Source organism: Euprymna scolopes, chromosome 34 (genome assembly GCF_053919585.1).
Source record: "Euprymna scolopes isolate OS-2025 chromosome 34, ASM5391958v1, whole genome shotgun sequence".
Taxonomy (NCBI): Eukaryota; Metazoa; Mollusca; class Cephalopoda; order Sepiida; family Sepiolidae; genus Euprymna; species Euprymna scolopes.
In genome coordinates, this window is record NC_136515.1 from 53,998,639 (window position 1) to 54,016,256 (window position 17,618).

The window sequence follows — 17,618 nt, forward strand, 5'->3', positions numbered from 1 at the left end:
CTGTACACCTAAAAAGATATTCAGATATATATGTAATATGTGTGTGTGTGTGGGTGATGCGATCAAAGAAGTATTGAAGAATTCTCTAAATGGAGACTTATTGAGATAATAAAAAGCTCGACATGTAAGGTGAAGCTTAGATACAAGAGGAAAAATACTGAAAATACAAAATTATATACTGGTGCATATAGATTTAATTATCAAATCATCTGATAAGCATTAGACTTCGAAATGCCTAGGTGTAAATGGCTTGTATTTCCTTATTGAATTGATAAATAAATCTGTATGCACCAGTATAAATTTTTGTATTGCCAATATTTTTTCTCTTGCTCGTATATATATATATATATATATATATATATATATTAGGGCTATGACAATAGCATATTCTTTTCATTATTTTGACTCTCAAGTACATATCAGTTGATATCTTATGTTTTTATATAGGCTCATGTAGTTCTCGGTTGATTAACTGTGTCGAACTGCGTCGGATATATACTCGAGAGTCAAAAGAATGAAAAGAATATGCTGTTGTCATAGCCCTATTAATCACATTTGGATCATGAATCGTCTATGTTCTTTGTTTTATGGAATAAGTTTATCCATTTTGGACGTTAACTCGTGTGCACGGAGACAAACTAGTTTTTATAGATAAAGAGCTGTTCAGATTGTGTCGTACACATCACCCGCTTATGTTTTGCGATAATGATTAGTTCCAACTTTGGCAAGAGTTTATAACCTCGATTGTTGACTTTTTTTTTTTTTTTAGTTCAAATGTAAATATTTACTGCATCGTGCTGATCAAAACTTAAATATTTAAGTATGCAGCTTTTTTTTTTGGGACACTGTTTTCCATTGCGGCTTCAAGAGGTCAATTTGAAGGAGAGTGTTGTATTTTTTACTTGCAGAACTTTCCCTCAACAGTGGACTTTGCACCATCTCTGAACTTTTTTGTTTGTTTCATGAGAAGTCTCGGATTTTTTTGTCATTTTTTTGTAAATAAAACTGGATGTTTTTTATACTGATGAGTCACTACTGACTAAGGCCAAAAGCCTTTAGAGGATAAGGCTTAATGAGACTGTCAGTAAACGGTATCATCATGTTGACACACCGGTTCCCATTGGATCACCAAAGTTAAGCAACGTCGAACCTGGTCAGTACTAAATGGGTGACCATTTGGGACTTCCAGATGTTGTATGTGCTCTCCGCTTATCTCGGCATTGTTTCCAGTCGTCCCCCTTGCCGCTGGACTCAAACAGTGCCGATTCAGAAGAGGTGTGGTTGGAAATTGCGCAACCCTTGACTCACAATCACACGCACAACTGCCCCTACAGGGGGTATTCTTTTGAGACTGAATGGAGGCATCAGATTGGATTGATTGAATGAAACCGTACTATTTTCGCAACGTGTGGTTGATGTAACCTCCAACCTTCAGGTGTATCTTGTCAAACTCGGAAATTCAGACAGAATTTCTAATGGAACGCTTTATTTACTTCACGGGGTAGCATGCTCTCGTTCTGTAAGCTATGACTGGCTTGGAGGTCCTATGTAATTTGCAATTGTATTTTTCGGTCGCCGATACTAAGAATTGAACTTTCAACCTTTAGGAGAATATCACTTTTACAACTGATTTTTCCAAGTATTCTAACCATATCCATGAAGTAAATAAAGGGTTCCGTTCGATATTCGGTCCAAATTTCCAAGTTCGATGAAAACATTCCCATGTTTGACAAAGAAACACCTGAAGAAGATCGGAGGTTACATATACCGAAACGTTGTGAAAATGACACTCAAGATGAGAACAGTAATCGAAAAAATCCAAATAATATGAATAACTAACAGCTCACTATTTTTTTTTTTTTTACTTGAAGGGGTCACTACTTGTCAAGGCCCGGAAGCCACTCAAGGATGAAACTTAAATGCTTGGTAAATGGTGAGACAAGATCAGTCATGGTGGAACTTACGTAAAGCTAGATGATCTAAATGGACAACTAAATAAGAATTTATTGACATTTGACTTGAAGACAATCATGTTATGGTCAGCTGGGGAGTAGACAAAAGTATTGCATTTCGTGGATGGACAGTTCTAGGAAAGAAACTCTGCTCATGGAATTTTTGTTTAGTTTTGAGCACAAATATGGAGTGAGGAACGTCATTGGCGTTTTTTTTTTTAGCCGGATGAGTATTTGTTGTGAACGTTTTATAGAGAAGGACCATAGATTGGAGATCAGTCGAACACAAACCATAAAAGTACTTTATAACAACGAGGGATAGTTTATATAAAGAAAAAAAACATTAAGGATCTATTTGAGAAAAACAAACCCAGCACTATACTTTCATACCTTTTAAAAAAATTAGCCTTTATCAAAAACTTATAAAAAAGAACATATGACTCGTATGTCAGCTAGAGCAGGGAGTAAAGGCCTCCTAAACTCATAGATAATCGGCATAAAATAACCCAAAGGGCTGACATGCCCTAAAATCCAACAAAACAAACAAACAAATAAACGAATTGAAAGGCATGTTTTATTTTAGAAGAGTTTTCTGTGGGTAACTGTGAAAGTTTTGCAGACGAAAATCAAGATTCCTTCTCGTGTGGATACGAAAAATTATGTGTTGGAATTCTAAAAATATCCAGTATGTTTTATTGAGTGATTCTGGTTTCTGATTAGTTGCTAGCAGAGTGAGGCTCCATTTGATTGGTCAGTTTCTATCGCCAATGTCTATTAATAGAACTTTCCAATTTTCTTTGACTATATATACTTCCATTATATCAAAAGTATTGCAATTAAAACCAGCAATTTAACGAGATTTATATAAGAGTGCTCAATAATAACAGAGCAAGATATACATTTTTATTTTTATTAAAAAGTGGTTTATTATCACCTGACGAGGTCTTTAATTATTCATAACTATTTTTTTTTACTATAATAATTTAATACCTACAGACATTAGTGTTTCATCCTTTCAGGAATCTTCAGTGCAGGGTGTCACGATTAATACCAGTCAAACGATTCGAACCCCGCAACACGAGACATCTCTGGCTCAATTAGCGAAGACCTAATCAATTCGGCTACCATTAACTGCGTGAAATAACGTTGAAGTTTTAAACATTTTAATTTTAAATGTTCATTTACGTCAGCCAGACAGTGATCTAATCGTTATACGATGAGCTATGCATAAGAGCTAAATTGACCGACTTTAATTCAACTGAAAGTGCTCGACGATAAGAAACGAATTTCTTAAAGGGGCTGTCATAATTATTATTTTACTATAATAATTAAATACCTACAGACACTAGTGTTTCATTCCTTTCAGGAATCTTCAGTGCAGGGTGTCACGATTAATACCAGTCGAACGATTCGAACCCCGCAACACGAGACATCTCTGGCTCGATTAGGCGCTGTCATAATTATTTATTTATATATATATATATATATATATATATATATATATACTACTACTACTACTACTACTACTAGCCTGTGTGCCTGGCGTTGCCCGGGTGTTTGGAGGTGTGTGTTGAGCAAAAAAAAGAAAAAAGTGGTAGTAGACAGGCAGGCTCGAACCCAGACCAGGAAGGAGGAAAAAACGTGAAAAAAAAACAAAAAAAACGGAAGTGACGAATATTTAAATTAAGGCTAGTCAATCAAAGAGGGGATGACTTTTAAAAATATCGGCGAAAAAGTGACATTTTTCACTTCTTTCTTTCTTTTCGCGTGTCAGGTTCGAGCCTGCCTACCGTGGTTCTTTTTTTTTTTTTTCTTTGCCGTCAAACGAGTACTCACTGCTATTTTGATTGAAAGAAATGTTGTTTTGATTAATTTTTTTTAGGGGGAAGTTGTCACCTACTTCTCTTTTTGGGCGATTTGTTTTTTTTGTTTTTGTTTTTTTCTGTAGGGGTTGCTCATTATCCTTAGTATAGCAGCTGTGTCCAAACCGAACTTCATGTCCAGCCGGGTAACGCTGTGTATCCATGCTAGTATGAAATAAATAATATATAGTTTTTTAAATATGAACATTTAAAAGAAACTAACTGAGGAGATCTTAGTTATTAATAACTACAGATTGAAACATTGTCATGTCAGTGTAGCAAAGTTTGTGCATGTCTATATGAATAATAATTAAAAAAAAATACATGTGGTTATCTATTATATAATAATGAAGCTAACAAAAGAAGTATATCTTAAGCAAAGCAAACTTATCAGAACAGGAAAAACAATAACAAAAATATTACATGCTGAGAAGCATTTGCCTTTGAAATTCCATGGCATAAAAAGGCCTTTCCCCACTTATTTTATTTTCTTATTGGTCTGGTGTTAAAATAATATGTATATATGGAACCTTTATTCCTCATCTTTCAGTTAATATATATGTAATAAAAAATATATATGGCAATTAAGCTACACAGAATATTTCGCGTTTCATTTTCGTGAGAATTCGTCAGGCTTATGAAAATTTACGCATAAAATTATATTTTCATATATTAATTTATGTGATAAAATTAAGTATATATGTATATAAGAGCAAATAGTTAATAAAACATGTTAAAAAACACTTTGAAAAAGAGTTAAAAACATATTTAATCTGAAAAGGAAACACTTAATAAGTCCTTAATCCGCTGAGTTTCGAAGAAATACTTTCCTTCTCATCAGAGGGTAGAAATTAGCAAAATGCGGGATCGGATTTTGCATACAAAAATATTTGATGAAACTGCAAATAAGTCAAAGATCTTACTTGATAACAAAAAGTGAAGCAGAAGGAATATGGTGAAGAAAAAAGTGATTTCACGTGAATGGATAGTCTGGTGAAAGGTAAAGTATATATATATATACATATATATATATATATATATATATATATATATATATATATATATATATATATATTAATCAGTGTAGGCATAACTGTTCAAACCGGTCACATGATTCTAACCTCGTAACAAAAATTACCTTGAACTCAATTCCAAAAGCTCTAATCAATAAGGCCAATTCCAACCGTTACACGACCATACGAAAAATAAGTTCTATTTGTGTCAAGCAACCGTCCTAACAGTGTTCAACAGGAAGAAATTTGCATTTATAGCTATTCTAATTTTCTATTTCCTTAATCACTTTATTTCCATTGCATAAGTTTTCGAGCAACAACTGTTGTCAATCATTAACATGTGTTTGCTGAAAAAAACAAAACAAAAAAAAAAACATAACAGATCTTTTTATTCCAGTTCAATAAAAAATATGTTGATAAACAATAACAAACATTTTTAATGAAAAGAGTTCGATTGTTGTCTGTACCTATTTTTTTTTTTTTTTTTTTTTTTTTTTTTTACTGTTGTCTGCGTGGGAAGCAAACTGTGGATTGTATGAATTAACTTAGAATTCTTCGTATTAATTGCTCTTATTTAAAATTTAAAAAAAACGCCGTTTTTATTATTATTTTTATTTTTATTTTAAATAAACATAAAAATGTTAATATATATATACGGGGTGACCCCAAAAGAACAGGCCCCGACTCTAATTAGGTCCCGTTTCTTAGTGTTTTGTCCGAATGAAACGAAACGTTAGTCATAATTAGTTTATTATATTCAAAACATCACATCTAACATTAGGTTCTTTGGCCTTTTTTTCTCAGTTCTACAGCATATGTTCTAGATGGCCTCCATTTAGCTTTTGTTTTTTGGGGGTCACCCTGTAATATATATATATATATATATATATATATATATATATATATATGTGTGCGTGTGTTTCATTATAGAAGGGTTGTTTTAATTTGAATATAATAAAATACACATCAAGTGCGCTTGAAAGCCAAATCACAACGCAATATTAGGAAAATAAACAAATATTTTACTTACTCCATCCTCAGTATGTTTTCTTTTTTCTTCTTCTTTCTTGCTCGTTTATTTAATTTAACTTTACAACATGACAAGAAAGAGGAGGAAAAAAGAAAGAAAACAACATACTGAGGATGGAGTTTGACTCCGAAATATATTTAAATTATAAATTTCAAGCAAGTAAAATATTTGTTTATTTTCCTAATATTATGTTGTGATTTGACTTTTAAGCGCACTTGATGCATATTTTATATAATATATAGCTGAATGTGTGTGTGTCTGGTCACGAATAGGCTCCTATATGGTTGACTATTTTAAAAAACTGATTACATATAATGATAGATGTATCGAGACACAGGAATGGGTATGTTTGATCTGGCAGCACGGTGGCTCATTAAAATAGTGGGGTCTGCATTCACGCTTGGTCCACAAAGTATGGAAATTAAAAAAAAACGTTTACAAGTGTTTTTGATATAGATGTACATAAGAATAATTTGATAAGTATGTTTTAACTTAAATAGGGATGGTATAATAAAATTGTGGGGTCTGCGTTTCGCGCCTGGCCTCCATAGAATGGAAATAGGCACAAACTTTAATAAAGACTTTTCATATCTATCTGCGTAAGTATACTTTGATAATTATTTTTCAGTTTGAAGAAATATGGTATAATAAAATTATGGGGTGTTCGTTCACTCCTGACCTCCATAGAATGGAAATATGTCACAAAGTTTAACAAGGTTTTTTAATATAGATCCACAGAATATTGTGATAAGTGTTTCAGTGTTAACAGGTATGGTATAATAAATCATGGGGCTTATCTATTTTATTTTTACTTTCATCATATTTTGCTTTGGTTTTGATACCCCCAAATTCAACCCAAATTTTCAACCCTTCCTTTTCATAACCTATCATACTTTCATGAATGAATCAGACTTTTTCTGTAGGCTGTTTTTGAACCCAGTCAACGACGGGTACTTTTGCTAGTATATATATATATATATATATATATATATATATTGAACCTGGTCAGTACTAAATGAGTGACTATTTAGGATTTCCATGTGCTCTCCGCTTATCTGTACATTGTTTCCAGTCGTCCTGGACTTTTTCTTGCCACTGAACTCAAGCCGTGCCTATTCAGAAGAGGTGTGGTTGAGATTGCGCAACCCTTGCCTCACAATTATACCCACAGCTGCCCCTGAACGGAGCCATTGAATATATGTGTGTGTGTGTGTGTTTCTAATCTAAATGTACTTAAGTGGATTTTTTTCTGTATATCTGATGGGAAGCATTTAACTTCGGAATGTCAAAGAAGTTTTTTTTTTCCTACTTTTTAGTGAGGCTCATACAAGAGTGCTCATTACTGAAGTAGGGCAAGACATACTTTTATTTGTTTTACATAAGCATTTGTATGTTGCTACACATTCATGAGCATGTTTCGGTCAGTCAGTTATAGGTAACTAGAGATCTCTTCAGGTGATATTGCTTATACAAAAAGTAGAGTCCGTAACATATAAATGCTTTTGTAAAACAAATAAAAAGTCTATAAAATATATATCGCCATATATATTTTATAATTTACTAACCGGCTACACCTACGTATTGAGCACTGTTGAAGTAAATACTTAAAGTTTACGCATAAATTTATACTTTTGTATATTAATTTTATGTGAGTAAATGAAGTAGTTATATATATATATATATATATATATATATAAGGTAAAATTAAAAGCCAAGAACAATGCGAGATTTTTTTTTTATATAGAGTAAAATTAAATGCAAACAAAAGAAATAAAGTTCTTTTTTTTGTTGTTTGTTTTTTCTTTTTCACACAAATTTTAACTCTAAACAACAGTAATTTTTTTTTCTGTTGTATTCAATGGTGATATATCACCATTGAATACAACAAAAAAAAAAATTACTGTTGTTTAGAGTTAAAATTTGTGTGAAAAAGAAAAAACAAACAACAAAAAAAAGAACTTTATTTCTTTTGTTTGCATTTAATTTTACTCTATATAAAAAAAAAATCTCGCATTGTTCTTGGCTTTTAATTTTACCTTATAATTTTCTTCAACAATGCTTCAAGCAAACTACAACCTACTTATATATATATATATATATATATATATATATATATATATATATAATCGTTAGTTATATTTCCAAAACCAGGTGTATTTAATTCACATTCATAATATTTTATTCCTATTTTTATGAAGTACGTGTTACACCTGTTTCGTAAAATAGTGGAAGCCTATAAAATAGGTCCTGGATATGACCTTAAACTATATCCGATGGTGAGGCCCCAGCTTGCGGGTTTTGGGGAGTGTGGAGCCACCCGTTAATTGCCATTGCTCCCAGGTTCACTCTGACCGGGAGTGGTAGTATCTGTTAGGGTCCCAACTATGGGTTAAATAGAAACCAACTTGAAAATATATATATATATATATATATATATATATATATATATATATATATATTCTATTAAAAATTTTATGCAAAATCACTGGATTCGGGATTAAATAACCTGAAAAGGTTTGATATGCCATAAAACAAACAACCAACCAACCTATAAAACAACTCATCAGAGACAAATGTATGTTGCTTGAAAAATAATTGGAAAGTTTTATTTATTTTCGTTAGAATAAAAAAGGATTTGGTGGAGGAAAAATGCTATTTTATCCCTAATGTAAACGTCGCATCTCTAATATGTTAACTAGCATCTTGTCTCTTCTTCTGATGAGAAGCATTAGATTTCGAAATACTATGGTATAAAGAGCATACTTATCCTAATTGATGTAATCTCCCTATTGAATCTACGATTAAATTTATATCCTTTAGTATATATCTTTATATTGTCGTCCTTTTAGTTTTTTATCTTATATAATCGTGTTGGAACGATTACTCAGAAAAAAAATGGAGGGATCTGTTACACCGGCCTTTCTAACACAAGGCAAATTACACCGGTTCTCACTATATATATATAGTGCCAGTAATGCCTACACCGATGGAAGAAGCGACAGTATTACCACAGACTAGCTGCATGCAAGCCAGTTATACCCGTTTCATACGTTTGTATCTGTGATGTGACTTGTTCCTTAAACCAACCTCGACTTGATTTTCTTGTTTTTACTATTGTGCCACGACACAACAGGATCAGAATTTGGAAAGTTTGTGATGCCAAAAACGGATCTTTTATCTATATAATACTAAAAGTCTATGGGTCTTGTATGTTTGCAATCAGATTTCCGGTTTTCAACATCCGGTTGCGCATGCGTAAATAGCAACGTCTTCAATCCGTTATTCCAATTCCGGAATTTTTATATCGCTTTTAATACAAACAATTTCATTTAATTTGATCAAATAGTTTTTTGTTTTTTTTCAACACTCCTACTCCCTCTGTTTTCGTTACGTACGCGAGAAATCTTTAATTCATGTCATTATAAATAAATAATTTTATAAAATCAACCGTAGTTTTTTTTTTTTTTTTAACGGCTAAAAACATTCAACTTCGTGAAGTCTGTCGCAGTTTCAAAGAAAACACCTCTCACTTTCACTCTCATAGATTTCAACACTCCTACTCCCTCTGTTTTCGTTACGTACGCGAGAAATAGTTACGTGTATGTGTGAGAGAGAGAAAAAGGTAACCGATGTAAAACTGGATAGAGTTATCCCCCTTAACTAATGCAGACCTTTTTACTAGAGGGCGTTATTACAAAAATATTTCTTTTTCTTCTTCCCATGTTTTTTAAAGTCGTCTGCTTACATTTCCAAACGGAAAGCTGAATCGGTAAATGCACACATTTCTATTACATTAAATAGTGTTTTCCTTTACACAATGGGTACTGAATGTTTGCTTAAATTAAATGAAAAAAGTTACATTTTATTTTCATTTTCTATTTAAAAAGCCATTATTAACATGTGGAGAGTGTTTTTTTTATTATTCTGTACTTTCAACTAACAATTTCATTTAAAAGATGATATATCAAAATTTGAATTTAACTATAATAAGGATTATGATACCTGTTCAGTGCATAAGTATGACCAACCACTTATAATTCAGTGACTGTAATTAAAAAAAAAATAACAATTATAATAAACAGAACGACTCATAGAAATCTATCTATATTCTTTTTTCATTTTAATATACTTTCATAGAAATGCTTCTGTTATGTAAAAAAAAACTATTTTCTTTATGCCACAAGTGTCACGCTCATACATGAATTCCATAGCTAATATAACGTACTGACCCAACGGGTTACGGGTGGTCTAGTATATATATATATGTGTGTGTGTGTGTGTGTGTTTACAAATGTTTTTTTTTTTTCTTTTTTTGTACTACTTATATAATGAGAAAATAGCGGGACCTGTGGAAATTCCACAGGGGTACTCATTCATATGTAATATATTAATGTTTGCATTCTGTAGATGTTCAGTGTAAATGGAGACGCTCTGATATTATTGTAGCTTTTTTGTTAAAACTGCAAAAGTATTTATCTAAGCTAGCACGAATGCCCGGTAAAGCCCGGTCGTAAAGTATGCTTAAATATGATATTTTAATTCTTGCAGCTTTCGTTAATGTTCTCTCGATTTTTATATATTATAAAGTTGCGATTTCAAAAAATAAATAAATAAATATATATATATATATATATATATATATATATATATATATATATATGATTTGGGTGCATTAGCTTGAATCGAAAACGAAATAAAAAAAAAACTTATATATACTTGAGTTCCTTCAGGCATAACCGAACCAAAAATTATGAAGAATTCTTGATAAAATTATTTATTAAAAAAAAAAAAAGATTACTGAAGTGCTATCAGTTATACTTGAAACCAAAACCAAAACTTATGAAGAATTCTTGGTAAAATTATTTATTACAAGAAATAGAAGTACATAATAATCAAACGACCCGGATGTAAGCGTGACACAGAAAATAACACATACGCTATCGTATTAATATATAGATATTTATTTTAACCTACTAAAATCAATATATCCCACCATAAATGTGTTATGTTTGCAGAAAAAATGTGCACATATTACATGGATTTTTGTGGTGATCCTAAAATAAAATAAAAATAAATAAACAACAACAACTCTATAGCTAAATATGTAGAAGTTTTAAAGAATCGAAATCGTTAACTGTATTAGAAACGGAAATTTAGAATAGGACTAGTAATTGTATTGGAATCGGCAAAAATAGTGGAATCGTCCAATCACTAATATATATTAGTCATCTACATACAGTACTGTTTCGTTGTAACACAACTCATCAGTGCGGCTAGGCTAGCACCTTATCCAAGTCGGAGATTGAACCCACAACCATATATATATATATATATTTATTAATATAAACTTATATGGTCGCGACACTAGATATACTAATGTTTAAGACAAATGGTCAGTTAAAACCAGAAGTTCAAAGGTTTCTTCTGTGGAAAGCAAACTTTTATTAAGTCGCTTGACGAGAACTTTTGGTTTTAACCGACCATTTGTCTGAAATATTCGCATATTCAATGTGGTGACCATGTGAATTTGTTTGCATTAATAAAAAATTATATCTTACTTTTTATTTATTGAGCACTCTTAATAAAACTTGTTAAATTCATTAGTTATCACTCTTGAATACCCTTAACCTGATATGTTTTTTGTTGTTTTATTTTACATTATCAAGGCCCAGAGACCACTCGAGGATAAGGGTTAAAGAGTGTACAGTAGTCAATAGGATAATAAAGTAGTAATCGTTAGTAGTGGAAATCTTGTAAATTGGATCACTTAAGGGGACGGTTCATCAACAATTTGTTTATGTTGGACTTGAAGACTACCAAATTGTAGTCAGCTGGAAAGCAGGCAGACGGAACAGAGTGCAGTTCTAAGAAAGAAGCTTTGTTCATGGAATCTACGTTTAGGCTTAGGCACAGATAAAGTGTGGGGGAAATTGAGTGGTTTCAGCTAGACGAGTGTTTTTCGTGAAAGTTTAGCGAGAGGGTACCATAGATTGAAGCTCAGGCGATCACTTGCCATGGAAATAACAATAAAGCAGAGACAAACTCTCAACGTCTCTTCTGTGGGAAAGAGGTTACAGGGAAGAGAAAAGGGCATCCCCCACTAAGAGGCTACAAAGTCTATTTTGAACTCTGTCAAGGCAGGATAAGTCCTTTCTAGCAGCTCCTGCCCAGATGTTGCAACAGTACTCCATTCTTGGGCGTACCTGGCTTTTATATAGGTAGAGAATTGCATCAGCAGTGAGGTATCTGCAGAAGTGGTAGAAGGATCCCACAATTTTTCCAGCGATCTTGACAACGGATTTGATGTATGTGTTCCATTTCAGATGTTTAAATGTATTTTTCATATAGAATTGCGGGCAATATTTAGTTTAATTTTAGTTTAGTGTTTTGCATATAGGGTGAAAGGAGGAATAGAAACCCTTTGTGAAAATACAAAAACCTGTTTTTTTTGTTTTTTTTTGTATGTGTGTGAAATTTTAACTGTAGTTATTAAACACCTTTACGTTTTCACCAAATTGCTCTCTACACTTGATTTTTTTTTTAATTTCTTTTTTTTTTTTTCTAGTAAACATGATCATTATGAAAAAACCATGTGGAAAGACGTATACGTCGGCGATATTGTGCATCTGTCCTGTGATGAGGTGATCCCTGCAGATATCCTGTTGCTCGCTTCAAGCGACTCCTCAGGTTTATGTCATATCGAGACGAGCAATCTGGATGGCGAAAACAACCTGAAACAACGACAATGCGTCTCCATTAAAAACGTAAGATTTTCCTTCGTTCTTTTTTTTTTTTTCTTTGGTCAATCAAAAAGGTTCTGAAATTTTTGTAGATCAGGATTGATTAGTACAGGATGAGTCACGGGAAACGGATGTTTTTGATTCACCATTTTTCACGTAAGCGTCATAAGCAAACACACGGTGTTCACGACTCCACAGTAGCATGAGGGCAATGAACTGAAAAGAAAACCAATTCAAAATCAATAACTAGCTAAAACAAAATTTGGTACTTGTACAGTTTAATCAAGGCATTAAAAAATGAAAATATTGAAAAAAAGGTTACCTTGTACGTATCCGTTAAGGAATGAAGTTCTCTAAAAAAAAAAAAAATATTCACTTAATTTGATCAAGTAGTTTTTTCTTTTTTCTTTTTTTCTTTTTTTTTTTTTTACAGGGAAAAAACATTATTGAAGTTGAATATTGAAGTCCTGTTTCGATTTTAAGGAAGAAAAGCTAGTATTAAAGATGGGAAAGGAGTGTCGGCGCTTTAAACTGAGTTATCATCCCGTGGCGTGTTCAAAAAATTCCAAGATGGCTACCTCGCGCACTCTTAAAAACATGTTTTTCCACTGTAAAAAAATAAAAAAAACTACTCGATCAAATTAAGTGAATTTTTTTTTCGGAGATCCTCAGTCCAAAACGAATACGTACAATATAACCGTTTTTTTCGATATTTTCACTTTTTAATGTCTTGATTAAACTGTACAAGTACCCAAAATTTAACGTAAAAGATAAACAAATAACAACAAACTAAACAGCATCTTAAGCAGATTCAAAGACTATCTTTCTCACTCCCAGGGAGAGCAAGGATCGATCTAAAAAAACATCCGTTTCCTGTGACTCATCCTGTACTTGGAAGAAATCGATTGTAAAGTAATGCTTTTACCAATCAAGAAAATCTCAATTTTCTGTGCATTCGTATTGTCGTTTTTTAGTTTTAGCTGAACATACAAACATACGCTCAGACAACGACCCTTTCTATAAGTGTATTTATCATTTTTATTGCAGGGGAAATTCAACCCTACCAAATTTACGGAAACCGTCATTTGTGATCAGCCGAATGTTGAAATATACAAATTTAATGGTTATATGTAAGTATATTTTAATGTATCTTTTAGGAAAGTCAATCCATATTATGTTTCCAGATTTTTTAGATGTAGAGTAATAATTTGTATTCGAATTATTTGGACTACTGTTCTCATTTTCAGTGTAATTCTTACAACGTTTCAGTCGATGTAACCTCTGACCTTCTTTCCCCAAGGACCCATGGTGTATCGGATGAAGTACTAGGTAAAATTCAGTAATAAGTGACCTTGTTCTGGAGGGTGAAGGTGTGAAGGTTCAATCCTATGGGCGATACTAAGTTTTATTACTCGTGTTTTAAACTTTTTTTGTTAAATACGCCTGGTATTACCCTAAACCAGTCTTTAAATAAGATCCCCCAATCTAAAAACATAAGCCGACTTCACAAGTTGTATTATTGGAACATAATTATAAGGTAATCTCGAAGGTTCTATCGCGAGGTACCTAAAGCAAAAAAAAAAATTTTTTTTTGTTAAGTTAAAAGCATTTAACCCCCACGCCCACCATACCCTTAAGTACCAGAACAATCTAGGTCTGCTAGCTACTAGTCAGTTTTCGAGATGACCTCGGAAAAAAGGGTCGTTGACTTCAGAGCTAAGTTAAACTCTTTATCCATAACTGTTGAAATGTATTTTATCTTAAATTTGCCTATATTTGTGTATTTAAATATATATATATATATTATTTATTTATCTTCGTTCTCTTATTGCAGTCTTACTAAAAATTGAAACATCTTAACAATACTTAAGCAAAAAAAAAAAAAAAAACTTCCACAGAGTAATATGGGAGGGGAGACTATCTTCAAATTCTATTCTAAACTGGGAATGGCCAAAGTAGATATAAATAAGTCCCTCTTACCATTTTTATTTCTTTTTTTTTTAAATGGAGAGTAGATAATGCAGTGGATGTGTTATCGGCAGCTCCAGTAAATCTCACTTCTCCTGTTATGTCTCTCAGTCTTCATTTCTAATGGGTGATGTTTCTGACAAAGGGTGAAGAAAAAGCTGCTTCCCAGGTCGGTAGTACTTCGTGAACAGTAGTCTGAGATGTCGGAAACTTTCTGTCTCTGTCTATCCTTGCGGCCATGTCACTAGTAAGGGTGCTGGAGGTAAACATTTTCATCTGGGCTGACGTTAACCGCCTGATAGTCAGGGACCCAAACCTTGGAATAACCACTAAGGAGGCTGTCCTATCAGCAGGTGCAAAGTACTGGGGCTGCTGTATTGCCATTTGGTGAATGGATTCTGGACCATGCAGTAGTCTCTGGTGGGGCCTCTCGATGCCATACTAGTGGGTAATTGTTACGGCTTTACCTTATGTGCTACAAAAAAAAAAAAAAAATTTTCCCGTCTTTCCTCTCTTACTTTCCCTCTCTGTTCTCCTCTAACCAAGTATGCTGACCTGTTCCACAAATCCCAAAATCCTCAACATGAAATATCTCAAAAAAGAAAACACGCATAAACCTAGAACCCCATCCTCCAACGTAGACCCCTACTACCATGTCTCCTTCTCCAACATCAGGGGTCTACGTTCTAACCTTCCAAAGGTTGAAACACAATTACGGGAGACGAAACCTGGCATATTCTTTCTAAGCGAAACTGGAATAGGGCCGACCACCTCCCTAGATGAGTTCATAATTAAAGGATACTCTAACTTAACATGACCAAGATCGCCACGGGCATGGAATATGTGCCTACATTAAAGATAGCTTCCCGTGTGGCAGGGATATTTTCAGAGAAGACCCTAATCTACCTTATATGTGCTTCTGGGTTGCACTTGCTTACACCACCGCATTTATATTTGCCCTCTATCGCCCCCACAACAGCGGAGTTACTGTCTTTAAGAGTATATCAGAGAAAATTGACCACATCCTCTCTTTTCATCCTTCAGCTAACATTCACATTTGCGGTGACTTCAGTGTCCATAATGTGGAATGGCTGACCCACTCAAATAAGACTAATGATGAGGGGAGGTTCTGTCATGATTTTGCCATTGCCTATGACCTCACTCAGATTGTTCGTGAGCCCACCCATGTGCCCGATACTACCGGTCAGTACGCAAGCCTTCTAGACCTTTTTCTATCCACTTCCCCTGAGCTATGCTCATGTTTCGTTTTCGTTTTATCTCCTCTGGGATCCTCTGACCACTGAGTTGTATCAGTTAAGATAAAAATGAAATGTGATAAATCTACAGACGTACCTCTCCACCGTACTGTATACCGATACTCTATGGCAGACTGGGATAGCTTCCATACATTCATATCTGACCTACCTCTGTATTCCATGTTTAAAAAGGATGTGTCCTCTATAGTATCAGACCTGACCGAATGGTTAATTGTAGGCATAGACTAATTCATACCATTCAAAAACATTCCAACAAAAACCTAACAGCCAGCCATGGTTCTCCCCTGAATGTGCTGCTGCCATCGCACACAGAAATCACTTTTTCCATAGATACCAACGTAATAGATGCACTAAAACTAAAGCTGCTTTCAGGACCGCCAGCAACCACTGTAAAAGAGTAATAAAAAATGCAAGAGAACTATATGCTCAATCCGTTAAATCCAAAGTAGCTGAGCAGCAGCTTGGTTCCCACCAGTTCTGGCAAATAGCAAATAGGATCCTGAACAGAAACTATGATTTTAGAAGTCTTTTTGCATACACGTTTTTTTTGTTTTTTTTTTTCTTTTACACAGGAATCAGCACTAACCAAGGCCCGGAGGCAACATGAGGATAAGGATTAATAGGTATACATTTGTCAGTGTGATTATAGTGTAGTCAATATAAGTAGTGGGAATTTTGTAAATTGGATTAGGAGGGCGGTTCATCAAGAACTTGTTTACGTTGGACTTGAAGACAATCAGATTGTAGTCAGCTGGAAAGTGGGCAATCGGAAGAGCGTTCCACAGGCGTGCAGTTCTAAGTTGTACAACGCTGTACCATATAACACGTGATTTTTATAAGTTTATCTCCCTGCCACCTGACGCCAGTCATAGCCAGCATTTTCTCGCCCTTGACTTCACATGTCCATCTTCCATGGCCCACACTTTGCTTCCTCTGCTCTATCACATGCTGTTCTTTTTTCTTTTCTTTTTCTCTCTCCTTTTTCTTCCCGTGACGTCAGTGCATGCACACTTGCCTATTTGCATACATGCTTTAATAGCTGCTGCTGTTAATATTTTCACTAGTCAGTTATCCTACGGCTGCTGCTGATTTTTTTCACGCGCCCATAGTGCACTGCTTCTTTTTTTATTTACGGTTTCTGTGTGATACAATAGGCACACCCATCCAAAGTGTTGGGGAAGAAAGAGGAAAACAAAGATAACAAAGAAGAGAAAAAAAAAGCTTGTCAAGGTAGACAAAGGATTGTTAAGCAAGTTGTGGCAGTTACAAACATAACATGGTGGGGCAGTTATTAAAATGAAAACGGATTGAACAATAAAGATATATTTAGGATTGGCAAGGGTTTTGTTTTAAGAGTTCAGTTGACGACAGAGTACAGTCAAAGGCTGATCTTATTCAATCGAGAGTTGACATTATTAAACAACATTTACCTGCTGTTGCTGTTTATTGAACCAGGTTTTACAAAATATAAGTGGAGTATTGTAAAAAGAAAGAACAATTTTGGGTTTGTATTACTGTACACATAGATTCGAAAAAGTTGTCAAAAAACAAATATATAACAAATAAATATTATCAAAAGCAAGATAAGTTACTTTTCTACCTAACTGGATACATTTTTCGTGTTTTTATTCAATGTAACATGTTTATTCAGCTCAAAAAACATGCAGTGTTTACCGATGTATTGTAAAATTCAAAATGGCGCCCGACACTCTCTTTAACATCGTAAGTTTGGAAAAAGGTGTTATAAATAATAAATTAGACAAAATACTATTAAAA

At 33.6% G+C, this 17,618-nt stretch overlaps 1 protein-coding gene across 1 annotated transcript in view; it reads left to right on the forward strand.

Moving 5' to 3' along the window:
* The window catches only part of LOC145259203 (phospholipid-transporting ATPase VD-like), a 297,081-nt gene that overhangs the window by 123,449 nt on the left and 156,014 nt on the right, over positions 1 to 17,618 (forward strand). Inside the window, exons 2-3 of the mRNA XM_080117034.1 lie at positions 12,423 to 12,621; positions 13,645 to 13,727. Coding sequence (XP_079973160.1) covers positions 12,423 to 12,621; positions 13,645 to 13,727 — 282 coding nt within the window. The remainder of the gene's footprint in view (positions 1 to 12,422; positions 12,622 to 13,644; positions 13,728 to 17,618) is intronic.